Source organism: Sceloporus undulatus, chromosome 3 (assembly GCF_019175285.1).
Source record: "Sceloporus undulatus isolate JIND9_A2432 ecotype Alabama chromosome 3, SceUnd_v1.1, whole genome shotgun sequence".
NCBI classification, from domain to species: domain Eukaryota; kingdom Metazoa; phylum Chordata; class Lepidosauria; order Squamata; family Phrynosomatidae; genus Sceloporus; species Sceloporus undulatus.
Window position 1 is genome coordinate 85,250,206 of NC_056524.1, and position 21,660 is coordinate 85,271,865.

A 21,660-nucleotide genomic window follows, 5' to 3' on the forward strand; every position below is an offset into this window, starting at 1 on the left:
GGCGCTTCCTGACGCGCCTTGCCCCTTGCGCATAATGACTACATCAAAATGGCATACCCCAACTAGCACCTCGTGGCGTCTCTTCCGGGGCCCAGGAAGGAGTGCGATTTTCGTGCTCCTTCTCTGCAGTGTCTGGGAACCGCGCCGTTTGGCTGCTGCGGTTCCTGGATGCTGCAACCGGCGGCGGCAGCAGACCACTGCTTCTCAGCGGTCTGTAACGGGCCAATGTTTCTTATAAAAGGGCCTTCACATCAGTTTTGGCCCCGTGCCAGTTGCCATTTTTCAGGATTCAGCACCTCATCCAGGTTTTCCAAAACACTACATTTCACTAAAATAGAAAAAGGGGGAATGGCATTTCCAAATTTGAAATGGTATTTTGAAACATATGCTTTCAATTGGTTAGTTGACTGGTTTAAATTAGAGAATCAAAGACTATTAGTGTTGGAAGGCTATGAAATAAGATATGGGACACACGCATACCTTTTTTTTATGGAAAATTGAAATTGTCAGAAACTTCAATAATAATTTACTTCAAATCTGGAATAAAAATAAATCATTACTTCAAATCTGGAATAAAAATAAATGGAAATGGTGTAGCAGGGTACCACTTTGGGCATCTCCTGCGGAGGCCTTGATCAGAAGAGAGGAATATAAAAGTAATAATTGGATTAGATACTCTGATATTTTAAAGAAGACACAAGATAAATATATAATGATGACACAAGAGGAATTAATAGGAAAAGGAATAAATTGTAATTGGTTTTCATATAGGCAATTGGCAGAATTATTCAAAATGGATAATAAATCAGTTGGGATAGGTCCCGGAAACCAAGAATTTGAAAATATAATTAAAAAGGGGGAAGACAAAAGAATTTCAAAATTTTATAATTTGATTCTAAAATGGAAAATAGAAGAAGAAACGGTCAAAGACTATATGATCAGGTGGGCTAAAGATCTTCACCAAACAACTGAATTAAAACAATGGGAAAAAAATTGGAGAATTAGAATTAAATATACAAGCAGTGTAGAGATAAGAGAGAATTTATACAAGTCGATGTATAGGTGGTATCTTACCCCATATAGAATTTCTAAAATGTTCAAAAATGTTAATGGCAATTGTTGGAAATGTGGGGGAAAACTGGGAACATACATGCATATATGGTAGAACTGTAAGGTAGCAAATAAATTCTGGAGATCATTCCATAAGGAAATGAGAAAGATGTTTCATATAAAGGAGTGTGTGAACCCAAAGATGTATTTATTAAATATTATTGAAGATGAAGACTTGGAGAGAGAAGGAAGGAAAGTTATATTTTTTGCAATAATTGCAGCTAGAATGGTTTATGCGAAGTGTTGGAAAAAGAAAGAGCCTCCTCAAATAGAAGACTGGAAACTTAAAATGTATGATATATTTGTGATGGAAAAATTGTCTTGTTCTATGAAAAAACAGTCTCTACAAAGGTTCTATAAGGATTGGGATCCGTGGATGGAATATATAAATATAGAAGGAGTTAAGAATCGATGGATAGCTTTAACAAATTAGATGATAGGAAGAAAGGAATTAAAAAGTAGATAAGAAGAGAGTGACTAGATGAAATATAAGGATATTATGTAAGATCACCAGGGAATTTGTTATATTAATTTCTTAACTGTGAGACCTGATTTTTTTTTAAGTATGAAGATAGATCGGATAGAGAAGAAGGATGATATACAGACATATCAAAATATATTCAGCACAATGAATAAAAGGGTTAAGGGATGACACACTTTCTGGATAATTGTGAACGATTTTTATAAGAGATAGTAATAATTAAAAAAAATAACTTGCTCATAGCCACAGCTAGGAAGTAGAATTTTATTTTATTATATTTTGGTTTTTTTCTTTTGGTTTTTTTCTATGTGTTGTTTGTTGATAACTGTAGATGTGTTTTTGTGTGTGTGTTCTTCTGGTTTTATACAATAAAGTTTTTTTTCAAAACACTACATTTCAACATTGTCACTGAAGACTGTCATCTCAACCTGATTCCTGGCAGTAGTAGAGCTACTGAATCATTCTTGAGTAGTGAGTCAACACTTTTTTCAGTAGGTCTATTCTAGCTGGGACTGTCATCAGGATCCTGACCTTTCGTTACACTCCAAGACCTGTAGCAGGTATGAAGGAGAACAATACTATAATCAGCTCTGAGAAAGAGCTGGAGCTAGTGTTCTCCCCAAATCTGATTTCAATTTTCTTCCTCTATAAAAGAGGCCTCCATATTTTATTTTGTTTTGGGTTCCATTTTCAGAAACCTTTAAAATTTATATTGGTGATTTTTAAAAACCATAATGTAACATTGCAAGGTCGGTGAGGATGGTGCCATGTGTGTTTTCTCTAGGATACATCTCTTCAACATTCTGAAACATTCCTGCTTGCCTGCATTTCCTGATCTGAAAAAAGGACAGAATGAAGAGTTACCTAATGATGTCTCCACCTGGGCTTTGATTGAAATTTGGGAAGCTGGGGGACTACAAACTGCTTGAAAGATGACTGAACAAAGGCAGGAAGAATATTCACAAATATTCCTCAACTACCCGATAAGTAAGATAATCATTAGAATCATGATCTCACCCATGGTAATTTATCTGAAATTTACTATTCCCCAAGCACTTCTTTTCTATAACTTTTCTATAGCTATTTCTATAACTATTATGTTTTGTTCTTTTGAATGAGAATGAAAAAGTATGCAAAAGACATTTTTTTGGCATGGCACTAATTCAAATTAGGGGGTTCTTTCTAAGTATTTAAAAATGACACTGTCCATCAGCAACTGCATAATATCACTGCTCTATCATTTCCTTCTGCTCTAAAAGACAAAATGCCATTGCTATGTATCTGGATTTCTTTAGCAGCATGCTGCCAATGCCAATACAATAAAGTAGCAGGAAACACACCAAATCAAAAAAGAGGTATATACTTCATGTCATATGGCAAATATTTCATTTGTTTGAAAAAAACAAAACAATCCAGAGGCACATATGCTTGAAACCTAGGAAATATGAATATCCATGTATGATCAGTGGAGTCACTTAATAAATTACTCGGTTGAAGCACATGACATAATAACCTATAGCAACCTTTTACCAGTTCTGCTAACAAAAGATTAAACTTACCAGTGGGGATGAACAGGACTCTCTCTCTCTCTCTTCAAATGTCTTTGTTGTGCTTGTGTGTAATGCCTCAGGATTGTTTCAGCCTTCTTATCTGTGCACCTGCATTTTGGGCTGAGAATGAAAGCTGTGAAATTGAATCTCTCTCAAATAGATTCCAAGGAACTTAAAAAGGAAGCCAGCTTCAGCTGCCTGGCTGCTTTTAGCCTTTCAGAGGAACTGAAAGTTCAAGGATCCAGGTGATAATAACCAATAATCTCTGTACACTTGCATTTAATTTGGCAACATTTGTTCGACCATTTCAAATTCACACAGTCATGAACTGTGCAAAGAAGTTCAAGCTTGCCAGTTACTGTCTTGGAGTTCAAGTTATGCCAAGATCTCACAATAAACAGATCTCACTTTCTATGACATAACTTCAGTTCTATTTTTTGCCAGCCTACTGAAGAAATGTGTTACCCACATGTTTTCCATACGGGTCACTCAATGTCAGATACTTTGGCTGGCAGTCCTTGTAAAATTACTTCTTTCCCCGCTTCGTTCCATTGCTCCCCCGCCCCTCTCAATTCAGCCTTTGGACAGCTATGACAAGGGAGCTAGTGTTTGCCTTCTATTCTGGTCTCAGTGCCTTATGGTGATATCATATGAACTAAAGGGGTCCAAAATGCATGCCAGGTTAAAGCACTGACTAATCCTCATATTTTGCTTGTCTTTCTGCTCCCAGGCTAAAAGGTCTACATGTTCACGAAGTCCTCCCACTCTAATCTGGAGGTGCTGATTTGATTTTCAGCTGAGACTTCCTACAAGGAGCAATCACCATACGCGGCTTGTTGGCCCTGGGGGAATAAGAGCTAAACTTATCTAGGAGTGAAATACAGAGCTTGGGCAAAGCTGCAGCAAAGTTCAGTCCTCTTTCTCTCTTCCTGATGCATGGTTAGTCACAGAAGACCTATTTAATCTTCTTAAAGAGAAGGAAGAGCCACAAGAGATATCTGAGCTGGCAAAACATCACTTACTGTCATTTATCTCTCCACTCTGTCACCTGATGCTGTGCAAGCAAGCCATACCATCTCCTGTGGACCATCTATATCCTTAAGCAGGACATGGAGGTGAGAGAAATGAATGCCTGAAGGTTGTTACTAGAATCAGCTTTATGAATGAATGCATGAGACAATGTACTAGAAGGACACTTAATTGGAGAGGGATGTCAAATTATTAAATGGCTTCTTTGTCACCAGTTCAAGGAGCTGCTGCGTGTTCTTCAAAGACCTCCTTGCACAGTTGACTTAATGCACAGTTGCAGCTTCTTCGCTTCACTTTTTGTGCTTCAAAAGGGCTTCAGAGTATTTGGCTCTATACCATGAGTTATTTCCTATCTTACTGCAAAGGACATTGTAGCGCTGTGCTCTCTCGGTACCAAACCCTCCGAGCTGAAGGATTATTGTGTGATATTTTATTGAAGGTGAAAGAAAATGAATTCCCTGCCCACAAGTCTCTGTTGGCCTGTTCCAGTGATTACTTCAGGGCCATGTTCAAGAGCTATACCAAAGAATCCAAGGCTGCCATCATTCATCTGCAAGTCATCTCAGCGACTGGTTTGCGGCATGTTCTGGATTTTATTTATACCTCTTGGTTGCCTTTGTCATTTGCCAGTTTGGAAGATACCTTGGAAGCTGCCACTTACCTGCAAGTGACTGAGGCAATTGGCTTGTGCAGCCAATTTCTAGCTAATAATCTGACTCTGGAAAACTGCTGTTTTAGTGCCAATGTTGCTGCAAAATTCTATCTTCCAGATGCTTTATCTGCAGCAGAAAAATATCTAATTTTTAATCTCTGGAAACTCCTGGATTTAGATTTGGCAGGACTGCTGGAACTGAATTTTCACTCTCTGAAGGGAATAGTAGAATCTCCTGATGTACCCATGGTAAAAGAGTCACATTTGCTAGATCTGTTACTAAAGTGGCTGAAGTATGATAAATTGAGGTTAACACACACAACTAGCCTTTTGGAACACATAAGATATGGTCTCATTCCAGTTGAAGATCTGAGAAAAACCTACACTCAATCAGAAGTGCCTCTAACAGCCCCCATTAAATGCTTAATTATAAAAGCAATAAACTATCATTCACTCATCTTTAGACAACCTATCCTGCAAGATAAGTACAGCACTCTGAGAAATCAGAAGACACGGATTATCCTGCTTGGAGGCATGATTGTGGATGAAGGGCCTTTCAGTGATGTGGTAGCTTTTGATGTTTACAACCACAAATGGCGAATTTTAACACAAGTGCCAGACAAGTTACAAAATCATTGTGTGTGTACAGTTGGAAACTTTCTTTATGTATTAGGCGGGGAAACAGAACATTCACAGAGAGATCTTCAAATTCCTGCTTTGACTATTACAAACAAAGTTCATCGATATGATCCCAGATTTAACAAATGGATACAAATTACTGACATGCTGGAAAAAAGATGTCTCTTTTCTTGTTGTGTCCTAGAAAACAAGATCGTTGCAATTGGTGGGCAAGGTGAGAATGGATCACTGCATTCTTCCGTTGAAGTTTACAACATTAGCCGAGACACCTGGACAAAAGTTAAAGATTTGCCAGGCAAAATTCACGGCCATGCTGGCACTGTTTGCAAGAACATTGTTTATATATCAGGAGGCAAATACATGGATCAAAGTAATACAAGTAAGGATTTGTATGCTCTGAGTACCCTAGAAGGACAATGGAGAAAGCAAGCCCCAATGAGTATTGCTCGATTTGGGCATCAGATGGCCACAATCCGAGAGTCGATTTTTACCTTTTTAGGACTTTATGAACCATTCTCTGAAATTGAAAAATATGACCCTGACCAGAATCAGTGGACTCGCTTAAGGCCACTGGTTTATGACCGATTTAGTTATGGTTTAGCAGTAGTGGAGGAAACTGCCCTTCTCATTGGAGGGAAGAAATGGCAAGATTCCCAGGAGATTCCAACCCAAGATGTGGTGGGCTATGATATAGACAATGACTGCTGGGAAGAAATCTGCAAAGCCTCCTTGCCTTGGTATGGATTGCAGTGTGCAGTGCTACAGCTTTCTGAACTGAATGACATTCAGGACATTCAACAACAAAAGAGACCAAGTGTGGGGTTACCACTCAGTGAAACATGATCCATATAGATAATTCAGAAGGGCATAAAATCATCAGGATTTATAAAAATAAAGAAAGGCAATTGCTCTTGCCTTTTAAGTGGTGCTGAAGTTTCAAACTGGAAATGGCATTTTCAAAGTGAAGAGTGAAACTGTTCTTTCCAAAAAGCTCAGTTTCCTCCTCCCCAATTCTTATTGGTGAAATTTATGGAGTAGGTGTATCTCACAGTAGCAAAGAATAATAGCAGTGCTTGAAATTAAATTAAAAAGATAAAGTTATCAAGAAGATTAATTGTTATGAGGATGAATGCTACTTGTACCAATTTGTGTTTTAAATTATAGTTATTCACGAAAGACCATCCTGTATGTTAGATTATACTAGTGGGAAAATGCTGGTTTCTTAAACATTCCCACCATGCTATAGCACGCTAGTAAAGATTGGCTACTGCATGTATTGCATATATTATATATTATACAAATTTCTTTTGAGAGATTGTGATAATCTTCTTTTGACTATAAAAAGACATGGGGAGCCTCTTTCCACATTTTTGCTTAGTCAGATATTTATAAATTGTGTCATTTTAAACTACACTGATTAACAGACTTTTAAGTATTTAATTTCTGAAGGGGAGGAGTTGTATAAATTATATATTATGATTTTAAAACTCATTTTACAGGATATCCCCTTTAATCTGAAATGTATACAGCATAGATGTATAGAAGCAGTATATTTAGCATTAAAGAAGAAAGAACAACAAGGAATACAACAGGACCTTTTCAAGATAGACAGTCTTACAAGATAAGGTTGGATTTTTATCCTTGGCAGTCATAACACTGTCTTCAACAAGATGTGCAGGCAGAATAACAGTTACATAGCAACAGGTTGTCATGCAAACAGCCTGACAGCCCAGTCCTGAGAATATGTTGGCATGGTCTCACTCTGTCTCAGCATTGCATAGCCAGCTGCGTAAAGGAGAGTACGTTCATTCCAAAGTCTCTGCCGATGCTCAGTGTTACAAGCTGCTTGATCTTACAAGATGCAGTCACCTGTTCCAAGCGCAGGTCCTGTGTCCACTGAGGCACCTTATTCTTCTCCTACATGGAGAGTTCTTCAGTATTAGAAGAAATACAAAGTTCATGTGTACATTTTTTAAAAAAAGGAAAGTACATTTTTTCTATTCAATGAGTATCTAATCTTGGATTTTATCTGTTGCCAATATGCTTTTTTCATTTTGATTTGTGTTGTTGTTGATGATGTAAGATACTGTGGATGATCGTATTTTATTCTATGGTGTAAGCCAACCTAAAGGCTTTGTAGGACTGTGTGACAGGCAAATCAACTGACAAAAAAAGCACACTGTCAAGCATGTATTTATATTAGCTTGTGTACGTACATTGGAAGCTGTGGGTTGTCACGTGTTTCCAGGACATCTACACACTGTGGGAAGCCTTGAGTAATCTCAGCTTCTCATCATATTGAACTGAACTAACATATACAGGAATATTGGAATATTGTAGCATCTATAACTTAATCCCACCCCACAACACAGAAGGTCTTTCTGTGTACTTGAAGCATCTGAAGCAATGGGAACTGTGTAATGCCTAGTGCTTAGCCCAAATCTGAACCCTTCATCAAGTATGCCTACATTTCACTACAGAAATTCCTTTCTATAGTTTACTGATTTCCCAATTATACTGGAAATTATGTAATAATGTTCAAATAGATTAAAGCATTTTGGGACTACTGTACATATACGTATAGCAGGATGCTGGTGGAATTGTTAAGCAAACCTTTCTTGTACAGGTGTCATTTTATTTTGACAATCAGGCTCTCATGTCTTGAAATTAACTACTGTGTTTGTATTATATATTCCTAAAATGTAGAGAGAGAGAGAGAGAGAGAGAGAGAGAGAGAGAATGAAGTGAAGGAAGAAACTAAATCTCAACATTTGGAATAAATAGGATAATTCATTTCAGGGTCAAGCATTTTTATGTGAGAAATATACAAAGTATCACAAATTATAACAAACGGGCCATGCAATCAATAAATTGTTTATACAAACAGAACCTTGTAGATGATATAAACATTTTCACTGGTCCTGAAATTCCATACAAATCTGAATGCATGGTTTGTTATTCAGGTTCAACAGAATACAGATTTACATAAAATTAGCTGTAAAAAGGCCACTCTCCTGTACAATTGTGCAAAGTTTGCAAGACATCTGCAATCGAAAAATGCAGTTAAAAAGAAATGGACAATCCTTTGATCCTTAGTTTACTCCCAAGAGCTGAACACATAATGCTCTTTAAAAGTTTAAAAGTACATTCGCTGAGCTGAACAGGCTATAGCTGGAAGCCAGATGAGAGAAAGAGTACAACTTCTGAGACAGATTCATTTAAAAAGACTTATTTTTGCCCAGGTATCGATCAGCTCATATCTCAGCTCCTCACATGTGCAGAAAAGCATTAAGAAGCGGCATGGCAATCTTTTTTTTTTTTTGGACATCCAGAATCATGACAAAAATCAAGGTGCTGATAAAGAGCAAAAACATACAGTTTCTATGATGAAACCTGTCTGTGCCTGACTAGGGATACAAGAGGCAAAGTCTAGCCTCTTGTATCCCTAGTCAGGCATAGACAGGTTTCATCATAAATGCTTCAATTTCAGCTGCATTTTCAATTATTGGGAGATTGGCAATATCAACTAGGGTGTCTCAGGACCAATTCTGTGGCATACAATGGTCTGTGAAAATGCAGTCAACTTCTTGCCATGTGAGAAGCAACTGGCAGAAAGATAATAAAAAGTCTTCTGCAAGCATCCAGAGTTTATCATCTGGAGTTTTTCCAAAGAAAAGCAACATGAAATTGCTATTAAGATGCAAAAGCTAGTGCAAGTGAGGGCTAATTGTGCAACTGATTGCCTTGTCACACTGATCAGTTATGCAAAGGAAACTTCATACATCCTTTTCTCTTTTATATCATGTACTATTGCTGATGGGACAGAGCTTGGAAAAGTAACTTTTTTGAACTGGAGTTCCCAGAAATCCACAGCAATGGCTATGCTGGTTGTGCAATTCTGGAAGTTGTAGTCCAAAAGAGAAGCATAGGTCAAAGCAGTAATGCCATGTTGGCTAGGGGATTCTGGGAGCTACAGTCCAAAAGACTCTTTGGAGATGAACTAGATATGCAGCTTGTTCATGCCATGGAACATTACCCAGAGGTCAAGGGAGAAAAGCCCTGTTTTAATCCATCTCTCCTACTGTTTTAACTCCTCTCCCCCACTGGGTGCATATTAGATGATGAATACCAGTTTTGAGCAGTGTATTACTTCTCCTAACATGATGCTCTCCAGATGTGTTGGGCATAGTTCTCATCAACCCCAGGCCAATGGTAAAGAATTATGAGAGTTGTAGTCTAAAGCATCTATGGGGCAGCAGGTAGAGGAACATGTCTGCGTTCTATGTATTTAGTTTCATAACTGCTGAAAAAAGCAGAAGCCAAAATATTTTCTACAGCACAGGGCAATATCCAATTGAATGCCAGTGCTGACATAGCAGCATGGAATCATATCATTCAGGATTCAGTGAACCCCAGCCTCTCACACTGCAGTGCAATCCATGAGCTATTGGATACAATAAGATCCTATTCAAGTGCGCCTGGGGTTTTAAGTCACTGTAATAGATATGCATACACACATATTCTAATGGTTTACTATTTCAACTCTCCACTTCAGCTACAGTTTAAAACCAAAAATGAGGTAAAGTGAACAACTTTCTGGTCAATGATATCTCATTATCCCTTTGAAACTAGCTAAGTCTGCAACATTTCAACTCCAGGAGTTTCTGAACAAAGGATAAAGTTTTACAACGGGGGGAGGAGGAAGAGGAATGTTACAGATGAATTTTTATCATGCCGTCATCCTGTAAAATTAACCAACATTTATGGGGACCTTTAGATATCATTATCTGTCACTCGTAACTCTCCCTCATTTTCCCATGGCTTCTTTTGTCTGCTCATAAGATGAAAAAGGGTGGGGGGGGGGGCACATTGGCTGCATAGTGCCTTTTGATAGCTAGTGTGAGGATCCCTTCATTTGGAAAAGCTCAGAAACAGACAGCCAAGTAATGGTGAGAGGTGGGACTACACACTCACACCAAACCACACTTCTAAATAATAGTATCACTATGCTATGTCAGTTCACACTCAAAATGCCTATGCTGTAACTGCTTTAAAATCTAAAATAATAACTGCAAATCTACACTTAAAATAAAATAAAATGATATGACTGTAGGAATAAATGGGGATGTAAGCAATCTGAGAGAAAAATTACCTTCTTGAAAATAATTTTTCAAGAACTAATACATAAATGAATGGTGTCAATAATAGAGAAAAATGCTACTGTTGAAGATTTGCTGGCTATGGTCTAGCTATTTCGGTGCTAATCAACTTTCCATGGCATACAATTGGGGATATGACTTTGGATATGTGAAAGTCCCACTTACTGTAGTGATCACCATCTCATGTGCAATTTAAACTATTTGAAGGGACTTCTGGGAATGTCTTTTTAAAAATACAGCAAGAATATTTGGTTTGTGTGTGAATCTGATGCTTTTTAAAATTAATCTGTTGGATTCATACACTTTATTGATAATGCTCACCCTCAAAAACAAACAACTTCTCAGACAAACAAAAACAAACAAGAAAAGAAAAAAGAAAAAAAGGGGGGGATTTCTAGTAAGGGGGGAATTGTGTTTTCACCTTACTCTTATCAGAATTTTCAGTGTTTTTTCTAAGTTCAAAGCATGAATTACCTTGAGCTGACAAATTCCAAACAGTTAAAATGTTGACTTAAAAGAAAAGGTGCCCTAACAATACAAAAATGCCTTAACAATACAATACAAAAAAATCTGTAAGTAAATACGAAGAGACCAACAAAGCGTTAATAAGATAGTTCCGTTGTACATGTTTAAAAATCTGTGTTGAAACTGAAACAAACACAGCCCTTGTCCTCGATTCTGTGCTATAGATTGTCTACTAATCCATCAAAAAACTGTAAAAATGAAGCTTTAACCATTTCATATCTTATTGTGAAAGTCCCTTTTCTCTTATTCCCTGACTCTTTTCTTTAAAATGCTGTCCTTATCACAGCACTACACTTTTTCTGTAATTTATGAAAATATCTAAAATATTCCACCAAATATAAAAGTTTAATTGTCACACTGGCCAAAACAAAAGCTGCACTTTGAAAATGTAACTCTTAACAACAATTATATACTACTAAATAGGAAACAGATTGACTTTCAGTAGTAAAACGGTGCTCTTATGCCAACTTTCCCTTGATAAATCAAGGCAATACTCCAAAATATCTATTCAGAAAGTTTTCTTTAAAAAAATGATAAATACAATGGTTACGATCCAAAGAAGCCAGATTCAAAAGCATCTTGGCTCTTCAACAATAAAAGTTCTGTGCATGATTCTTTTCGATGACTGCACAGTCCTTTGGATCACAGCCAGTGTTTGTAAACATAAATAAAATGAACATCAGCAGCATAAAAAGTATATAAGTTTCTTCACACAATGACATGGAAATTGTACTGAACTCATATCAGAAACATTAAAATAGATCTCCTGTAGGTTTTTTATAAAAGCTACTCTGTGCACTTAAGTAAAGATCTGGAAAGCTGAATAGGGTTAAAATGAAAACCTGACATGTTTTTCTTTCTTTTTATACGTGCGTTTCAATGTAGGAATGAGTATGTGCTAGAGAGTCTAGAAGTGCATCAACTTCATCGGAGTCATTTACAGGGTCCTCCAAGGGACTGTTCTGTGAATTATCCAGGAAGAGATCAAGGTACATTTGTTTCCAGTCTTGAAAGTCTTTAGATGTCAAGTCTGGATTATCCAGAACTTTATCTATGATAGCTACTTCTTCTTCTCTAGCCTGAAAGACAAGAAAAAATCAAATTAGAAATGAGCAAGAATGGATCTACTGTGTCTTTAGCATTTCATTTTAATAACAAATAACCATTCTTCCACATTGAAAGCATTTTTAAAAGACACAAGCAAACACTTTCCTGGCAAGAAAACTGGAAAGTTCCTAGCTGTTTTTTTTTAAAGGTAAACAAACAAAAACCCATCTTTGGTACTTTGACAAACATTGATTCTAAATTAGTGACAACCAACTTAAAGCTGGGGGAATGCATATTTTTGGGGACCATACTAGTAAAAGTATGTGCCCCTGCATGCACCAATAAAAGGGTGAGCAAAATTCAAGAAGAAAGGAAAGAAAGTGTGAGAAGAGGGCACTGTAGGGGAAAATGAGAGAAAAGGTCAATTAACAAAACACAAAGAGAACTGGTGGGATCAAATATACACACACATACACCCAACTAAGAATTTGAAGAGATTGCATGGAATAGTTGTATTAGTCTGTCACATCTAAAACACTAAATAGTCTTGTGACATTTTAATGGGTAGCACATTTTCTTTGGTACTGGCTTTTGTGAATTCTAACCCTCTATATCAGATGCACTGGAATTCCCCCTGACATTTGGGAAACCCATGGCTGTCACAATATTTAACATGTACAGGCAGAAAGCAGAATACTTAAGGCTAAGCACTTGGTTTTCATAATGGAAATGGTCAGAAATTTTAGAAAGCAAGCCAAATCCTCGTGTGTTCTAAACTATAAAAACGTCATGTCAATATCTGAATATCCACAGCATGGCCATCATTCAGAAACTGCATGAACCAAAAGCAGGTGAACTGTTTGTGGATGAAGACACCTGAAAACTGGAACTGAAAATGGTGTAAAATAAAAACCTTACTATCTGGCATTGTGGATGGTTTATGTCCATAGCATTTTCCAGTGCCTGAGTGACTATATCTCTAATACATGCAATACATTCTTTGAATTCTGTGAACCATATGATTTTGTTAGATTTGGTTCCTCCTCCTTAACTCACCTTTAAAGTGCTTTGCAGAATTCGCAGCTGGTGCAATTTTTCATTGATCACTGGATCATTGCATCGCTTGATAAAAAACTTCTTGTACTCCATCTTGGTAGATATTTGCAGATCTCCCATGGGTGTCAAACTAGCTAATTCCAAAGACCGGTACAAATCTTGTAAAGAATCTGCAGGCTTTTCTTCTAGAGTTTCAGCTGCAAGACACAGAGGAAATGAGCTACACAGATTTCAAGAAACAGTATAAAGCAGTGTTTTCAAATTTTGTCATTGTAACCTGGAGTGAAGATAAATATTAACAATTCAGATGCGACAAAAATTAATACACTAAACCATGAGTGTATCTACACTGTAGAAATAATGCAGTTTGACACCACTTTCACAGTTATGGCATCATCGTACAGAATCCTTTGATTTTGTGAGGCATCAGCAGTCTTTGGCAGAGAAGGCTAAGGACCTTGAAAAACTCCAAATCCCAGGATTACATAGCATGGAGCTACAGCACTTAAAGTGCTGTCAAACTGCATTATTTTTATAGTGTTGATGCCCTCATATGCCTATAGAAAAATATATAAAAGAGCAACTTCCAGGTGTATGTGAGGGGCTGCATTGCATCTGCTATTGGGGGCTGCACTGTTCCTCTCCCAAATTAGTGATTATTATTTTAAACTTTAAAGGCACCAAAGTCCTGTGAAAACAAGGGTCATACTCTTCGATATGTGTGTTGTTTGCAAGACTAGTGCTTATGTGTGTGAACAGTGCTTGTAAACAAGACACAAGGAGAATCCACACCTTGTTTTAAAGGGAAATTAGCATTTTTAAAGGTAAAACATCCTTTTTTCCTGTTTACTTTGAGGTAGGGATAGAGGACTCTTGGAGGGCTTTGGAAAGGTCCCCAAATGGACAGGAGTACATACAGCCTGCAGATTTTGTGCTGTCCACCCCTAGTGTTGTTGGTTCTTTGGGTGGGATAGTTATTGTGAATATTGTGGAAATTGTTGGTCTGCTGCATGTTTCTAGCAAAAGGCAACTCACAAGACAGTCACAATCAGTACCCCATCTTGTAAATTAATTTGTCACATTATGAACAAATACAATCTTCCAGAGTCAAATTATTGGCTCCAATTCTTCTAAAAATATCAAAGAGAAAAGCAGATTATTCTTCTTTCTTATAGTCTCAGAAATCAATTATTAATCTACAGCTCATATAGTGCTACACTTTGGGTACAATGGAACTCTCTCATGTTCTGACCCTATAAACACTGATTTGAACAAAGTGGGACTTTTGATTGTAAGCTGCTCAGAACTGTGATGTGCACTTTTAAGAGTATGCCCATTGCTCTGTTTCATTCATTGTGAGGAATCGCTGGTCCTCTAGATTTAGTCAGAATACAGTTTTTGACATTCCTAGCCTTGATGGGAATTAGAGTCCAGTAACTTCTACAGGGTCACAAGTTCCTTGCCCATCTTATCTGCCAACAGTGTAGGATTTTTCTTTTTTAAAAATGCCAGTATGACTATATGTTATACAACTCACTCAAACTGAAAGCATGACAGAAGGGAAACTGCCAGAATGTTATTATACTTGGTGAGACAATAAAGAAGAAGTACAGTATGTGAGGAGCCAACATGGTCTAGTGGTTCGAGCACTAAACTACAACTCTGGAAAACAATATTTGATTCCCTGCTCAGCCATGGAAACCCATTGGGTAATCTCCGGTGAGTCAAACACTCTCAGCCCCAAAAAACTCTTTGATAAATTTGCCTTAAGGTCACAGTAAGTCAGAAATGACTTGAAGGCACATAACAACAACACATTACATGAGCACAAATAGCCTGTTTAAACTGCAAGCTGGAGAATGCTTACTTGGCTTTTTTCTTGAGTGCTATTTGCCGGCTCAAAAAGAGGCAACAATATGCTGCTCCTCTTTGAGCCGGCAAAAGAGTGCCCTTTCAGCTGCTGCCACAGCTTTACAACACTCCTGCAGCATGTGGTGTATAAACGCTGTGCTGCTGGAGCATCACAATGCTGCCCGCTATCTGGTTGGGCAGGCGGCATGATGCCGGCTTGGGAACAGCATCGAGACATGCATCATCTAAACTCCATGCCCCCACACAGCAGCTTATTGCTGGTCTGTTTGGGACCTCAATCAATGAGTTTTACTTCTAAGTAAATGTGCACTGGATTGCACTGTAGGACTCAAATCCTAGTCTCTTCGGATCATCAAGAGACAAGGACCACCTAGATACACATTATTTGAACAGGAAGCTCTGTGTATATGTTCCCTCCTGACTACAGGATTTTGTAGCGTACACTGAAACTAATGGGTAAATCCAGAACTGCTGGACCTCATCAGTGCTCACATGGTATTCTAGGTAGTATATATTTCCTATATGCTTCAATAAAAATATACTAGATCAAAAATTGATTCTTTCCAGTGACAACAAACTGACTAGTAAAGAAAGATGAATAAACAATAGACTAGTCAAACACATCTCTTTCTGGTCTTGATATGAATGTATTTGTCATGAAATTCCTTTAAAATTATCAGCACGGTAGATAAACATGCCTACTGTGTTAATTATTAATGGCACTTCACTATCTCTCATCATATATATCTTTTTAATGTTGTAAGCCACCACAGTTGCCTTGTTGTGCACAGGGGAGGCATAAAATAATATTTATTTATTTATTTATTTATTTATTTTTACTATTATTGGGAATACATTTATAATTTTGGAGTGGTTCCTTCAAAAGATGGTGTAAAAAAGTGATGAGAAACTTAATGCAATTTGCTTTCCCATTTTGGTTTGAGAACTGTTTTAGCAGAATAGCTAAGAGTATGAGCTGGGAGGTTCCTGGGTCAAATCTAAGCTCAACCAAAAACTTGTGTGTTGCCACTAGCTCCTTGGTCTTGGCTCTTCAGCTGTAGCATGGAGAAATTGTTACCGGTCTTTCCAGTAGAGCATGTTGAAACAATTATTAAGACAATGTATGCAACCCTATGATATTACCATACTTATGCTTATTATCTATGCCAGATCTTCATCCAAAGCCCAGTCACTGTGACAAAAGTCTGCAATTGCCATTGCTTGACTACAATTTCAAGAAAAGAAAATTTGCTTCAAACTCCAGGCTTGGCCAGTCTTTCTCATCCACAGAGAAATTTGTTGAGTGTGAACTAGGCTGACCATATTCCCTCAAGACAAACATGGTACATTGGGATAGCAAAAACAGGATAGGGTAATGTAATATTCCATATTATTGAAAAAGGAAGATGATAACAAAGTCTTATTACATAAACCTATTGAACTTACAACTAATCTTCAGTGATAGAACTCATACAAAAACTAATACTCTCACTACATTGGTTTCTCTCCCCCTGATGGTTTTCTTGGCATGTTTTCTCAGCATGACTACAGGACTTTTTACATTTCTAGTTCTTTCCTTCCCCCTGTCTCACCTTATTTTTCAACCTCTTCATTTCATTCCTCTGATTTCTTTACTCCATTCTACATCTATTCTATCCCTATATTCTTGGCAATGTTTAGCAGCAACAGCAGCAGCAGCAATATAACATACATGGTTTTCACACGCCTAGCAAGTCAGTGATCCAATGAGGAAATGTCCAATGTAGACTGGCATAGTACATGGCTGTATTAGGCTGATGCCAGCTTACTTTCACTACTCCAAGGATTCTGAATCCAGGAAGAGGAGGAACAGAGCAAAACAGATGTAGTGATTCATATTTTTCCTTACTACACATTTACAGGTTTAGAACAGATCTTAGCCCCCCTGCCAGCACTTGATGTTGGTGATAAGATCTTCTTTGTGCTCCTGGGTAATGTGACAAAACTCACATCATATGGAAGGAGCCTTACAATGCCAGCTCCATCATTCTTAGAAAGTGACACTACCCTGGTTAGTAGTTGCAGTACGGGAGCTCACCACTAAAAGTAGGGCTCATTATGTTACTCTGGAAATACAGAAAGAAAATTCTAATGCACTGACTCCCATGTCATTAACATATCACAATGAAGCAGCGGTTCTCAACTTGTGGGTCAGAAACACATATTTCCAGTGGTCTTAGGAGCTGAGACACCGCAATTTTATGGATGGGGGTCACCACAACATGAGGAACTGTATTAAAGGGTCGCGGCATTAGGAAGGTTAAGAACCACTGGGACTGCACACATTTTCACTTATGTTTGTGTAATGAACAGTGGATGCTTAGAATTTGTTCAACTGGCCACAAATGATCAGGTGAGTGCATTCAGCCTACAGGATTTAGGTTGGGAGGCCTGCTGTTTGTGATCAGAATACTCACAAAGACAGGAATGAGTCAACTACACTTAAATTTCTCTGGAAACCTTTGAGCATAAACATATTTAGAGAATACATTTGTGGAGGCTAGCACAAGTATCATAAATCCTCTTATAAACAACAGTTGATAACCTTGGTTCAGAATCTTAATTCAGATTAATCTATCCACCCAATTAATCAGAGCCCATGTACTTTGAGGGTATCATTTTAATATCATAATCTTCAAAATGTTTAATCAATAAATATAATGCCTCATGCTTTCAGCTGAATTCTATATATGTTTATGTTTATGTAGAATAAGTCAAGCTGTGTTCAATAGGATCATCGTAGGATCATCACAAATTAGACATTCACTGCAGTAATTCTGTCTACTTTACATTACAGGTTGTGTCTCCCTTACTCAGAATTCTGAAATATTCCAAAAAACAGTAACACCTTTGCTTTCTGATGGTTCAGTGTATATAAACTTTGTGTCATGTACAAATTTATTAAAATATTGTATAAAATATCTTCTGGCTATGTGAATTAAGTATATAAGCATAAATGAATTTTGCGTTTAGACTTGGACCCCATGTCTAAGATTTCTCAGGATGTAAGTATATGAAAATAAAGGTATTCCTCCTCCCAATATTTTTTTTAAAATCCAAAATCCAAAACAGGCCTGGCCTCAAGCATTTTGAATTAGGGAGACTCAAACTGTACAATCCTGTAGGTGTTTCCTCGGGCATATATATGTCCAGGAAATCCTGGAAATAAATAAATAAATAAATGCCACTGAATTTTCCGTTTATTGTTCTCTCATAAGTAGGTATGAAAAGACCCTCTTCCTAGTAACCATCTACTGCCCTTCATTTTATACTCACAAGGCTTTTCACTTAGTTTCTCCTTACACAGAGAAAAGCCTCCAGATATGATTTTACTCTTTGGATATGTACATTTGAGAAAAGGTGAACCTTCCCCTAATCTGGTTTTATGGACTTTAAATGTCAATGCAATCTGGAAATAGAACAGAAACCACTAGAGAAAACTGGCACAATATGCTGAAACTATCTGGTCTTAGTAATCCTGTAGCCCTATCATAGAATAACTGGAAGTTTTAAAAGGCACAACTATTTGAACCATTTAAGTAATCCATGTGTTTCACAGCATGGATAATTGAAACAAGGATAGGATCTTGATAGGATCACAATTCGTATTTAACAGTCTAAACTTATACTGTAGTATTCTGAGCCATGCTGGGCACTTGTGATCTAACAACAGTGCTAAATTAAAGCATCTCTTCATTTGTTCTCATCGAGTCCATTACCAGATCCATACATGAACTAGGTCCACCAAAAGCCTTACCAAACTTTGATGAAGAGAAACAGAGTTGAATGTCATCTATATGATAAGACATTAGTCTAAATCTCCAGATGATCTATGGGAAAAATGAATAGATTCTTGCTGGAGCCCAAAACACCTTTGCCAAGTGGTCAAGGATCAATCTTCCGGTAACACCTTATTCCAAGAAGGAATAGAACTGAAAAACAGTGCCTCCAACACTAACCTGGGTAATAATAATAATAATAATAATATGATTTATTTGTATACTGCTTTTCCTACGATCAAAGCGGTTTACAGCATACATATGCATATACAACAACAAAGCAAGTAACAAAAAAAACTCTGCTTCTCTCCCCTCAAGATGGAGGTCGGGGGGAGGGCTCCAACTTGGCAGGCAGAGGCCTGTTGTTTCTTGCCTGCTTCTCTCCCCTCAAGATGGAGGTCGGGGGGAGGGCTCTTCTTCTTGGCAGGCAGAGGCCTGTTGTTTCTTGCCTGCTTCTCTCCCCTCAAGATGGTGGTCGGGGGAGGGCTCTTCTTCTTGGCAGGCAGAGGCCTGTTGTTTCTTGCCTGTCTCTCCCCTCAAGATGGAGGTCAGGGGAGGGGCTCTTCAATTGGCAGGCAGAGGCCTGTTGTCTTTCCTGCTTCTCTCCCTCAAGATGGAGGTCGGGGGGAGGGTCTTCTTCTTGCAGGCAGAGCCTGTGTTTCTGCCTGCCTCTCCCCTCAAGATGGAGGTCGGGGGGAGGGCTCTTCTTGGCAGGCAGAGGCCTGTTGTTCTGCCGCTTCTTCCCCTCAAGATGGTGGTCGGGGGAGGGCTCTTCTTCTTGGCAGGCAGAGGCCTTGTTGTTTCTTGCCTGCTTCTCTCCCCTCAAGATGGAGGTCGGGGGGAGGGCTCTTCAACTTGGCAGGCAGAGGCCTGTTGTTTTGCCTGCTCTCTCCCCTAAGATGGAGGTCGGGGGGAGGGCTCTTCAACTTGGCAGGCAGAGGGCCTGTTGTTTCTTGCCTGCTTCTCTCCCCTCAAGATGGAGGTCGGGGGGAGGGCTCTTCTTCTTGGCGGCAGAGCCTGTTGTTTCTTGCCTGCTTCTCTCCCCTCAAGATGGAGGTCGGGGGGAGGGCTCTTCAACTTGGCAGGCAGAGGCCTGTTGTTTCTTGCCTGCTTCTCTCCCTCAGATGGGGTCGGGGGGGGGCTCTTCTTCTTGGCAGGCAGAGGCCTGTTGTTTCTTGCCTGCTTCTCTCCCCTCAAGATGGTGGTCGGGGGAGGGCTCTTCTTCTTGGCAGGCAGAGGCCTGTTGTTTCTTGCCTGCTTCTCTCCCCTCAAGATAGTGGTCGGGGGGAGGCTCTTCAACTTGGCAGGCAGAGGCCTGTTGTTTCTTGCCTGCTTCTCTCCCTCAAGATATGTCGGGGGAGGGCTCTTCAACTTGGCAGGCAGAGGCCTGTTGTTTCTTGCCTGTTCTCTCTCCCTCAAGATGGAGGTCGGGGGAAGGGCTCTTTCCAGGCAGAGGCCTGTTGTTTCTTGCCTGCTTCTCTCCCCTCAAGATGGAGGTCGGGGGGAGGGCTCTTCAACTTTTTCAAGAGTAGCTTTTGAAGAACTGTACCATTGCTGATGGTACTGAGAACAACTGTTTGGCCAACAGAACTTACAGGAGACACTTCACGTATTGTACCCCTAGAAAACATCATAGCACACAGTGAGCCAGGCACCTAGAGTTCCAAAACTACGCCTGAAAACTGAAATCCAGAAAATACGTTTCATCCAAGAGACTCTAGAAATAGGCCTAGTTTTGGAACCAAAGGTACCTGGCTCACTGTGTATTATGATGTTTTCTAAGCGTACAATAGGTGAAGTGTCTCCTGTAAGTTCTGTTGTCCACGCAGTTGTTTTCAATATCATCAGCAATGTTTTTCAGTTCCATTCCTCCCTGAATGGTAAGGTGGTACTGGAAGATTGTTCCTTGAAAATACGCTTCACCAAAGGGACTCTAGAAATAGTAGACAACCTCCAACCTGACCAGGAACGGTTTGTGAACTATTGCCATCCGGAGTTTCTTTCATTACGGTTTAGATTAGATTTCTTCAAAAGGGTTCTGAAGAAGTATAGTTTCTTTTAAGTACAATTTCTTTTAAAGAAGATGGCTTCAACTCATCTCTCAAAGAGGCATTTAAAATTTCTTCATGCTATAGAACATTTCCTCCTTAGATGTAATAAGCTAAACAAGGTAAAAGTTGAACACACAAGTATTTGACTACATTTGGCCAAGTGACAGGAAAAACCTGGCTCAGAAATCATCCAACTATCCATTAAGGTAGCTTTGTGTGCATGTGGAGAGGAGTTGGTTTTGTGACAGCTGTGCATTAACAATATTGATAAAACTCCTCTCTATTTTAAAATTATTGGATTGTATACAGAATTAAGAAAAATAGGTTTGTATTTGAAATAATAAATGAATAAAAATGTATTTTGCAAATGCTGGACATAATGTCAACTAGAAAGGGATTCCAGCATGTGGGAGCCATTACTTCAAAAGCCCAGCCCCCAGAGATCTCCAAAAATCAGGTCTATGCAGCATTATCAGGAACATCTCTTCTGGCTCTCACAGTGAAGAGACAGGTTAATAAGGGAGAAGGTATAATCTCAGATATTGGCATCCCAAATAGTTAAGGGCTTTCTACAACAAACTTTATACAACAAAGGCCTTATTAAACTTTAAAACTGGCAGAAAAGAGGCACCTAGTGCAGCTTCTGCAGCAAAAATATTACATTCTCATGA

The 21,660-nt window shown here is 38.6% G+C and overlaps 2 protein-coding genes and 1 long non-coding RNA gene across 8 annotated transcripts in view; 1 reads left to right on the forward strand and 2 right to left on the reverse strand.

Annotated features, from left to right (window-relative positions):
- LOC121925182 overlaps positions 1-3,776 on the reverse strand; it is a 34,488-nt gene extending 30,712 nt beyond the window's left edge. For 2 of the 5 annotated variants that reach the window (XR_006102813.1, XR_006102809.1), the window contains exon 1: positions 3,151-3,776. This is a non-coding gene — a long non-coding RNA (uncharacterized LOC121925182). The remainder of the gene's footprint in view (positions 1-3,150) is intronic. The other 3 variants (XR_006102811.1, XR_006102812.1, XR_006102810.1) reach the window with 2 other exon arrangements.
- On the forward strand, positions 2,072-8,863 carry KLHL34 (kelch like family member 34). Of its 2 annotated transcripts, XM_042457021.1 has the most exons (3): positions 2,072-2,151; positions 2,376-2,578; positions 3,872-8,863. In XM_042457021.1, the coding sequence occupies exon 3, from the start codon at positions 4,508-4,510 to the stop codon at positions 6,302-6,304; it is 1,797 nt and encodes a 598-aa protein (XP_042312955.1). In that variant the 5' UTR covers positions 2,072-2,151; positions 2,376-2,578; positions 3,872-4,507; the 3' UTR covers positions 6,305-8,863. The 2 variants fall into 2 exon arrangements, with proteins under 2 accessions (XP_042312955.1, XP_042312954.1); XM_042457020.1 differs by lacking the exon at positions 2,072-2,151 and having other exon boundaries at positions 2,169-2,578.
- A 92-nt stretch (positions 8,864-8,955) lies between these two features.
- CNKSR2 (connector enhancer of kinase suppressor of Ras 2) overlaps positions 8,956-21,660 on the reverse strand; it is a 196,879-nt gene continuing 184,174 nt past the window's right edge. Inside the window, 2 exon segments of the mRNA XM_042457023.1 lie at positions 8,956-12,224; positions 13,249-13,445. Of these exon segments, the coding sequence (XP_042312957.1) occupies positions 12,009-12,224; positions 13,249-13,445 (413 nt within the window). The 3' untranslated portion in view covers positions 8,956-12,008.

Excerpts from the sequence above, each read along its gene's own strand:
- KLHL34 (XM_042457021.1), top strand. The coding sequence starts at position 4,508 with ATGAGTTATTTCCTATCTTACTGCAAAGGACATTGTAGCGCTGTGCTC.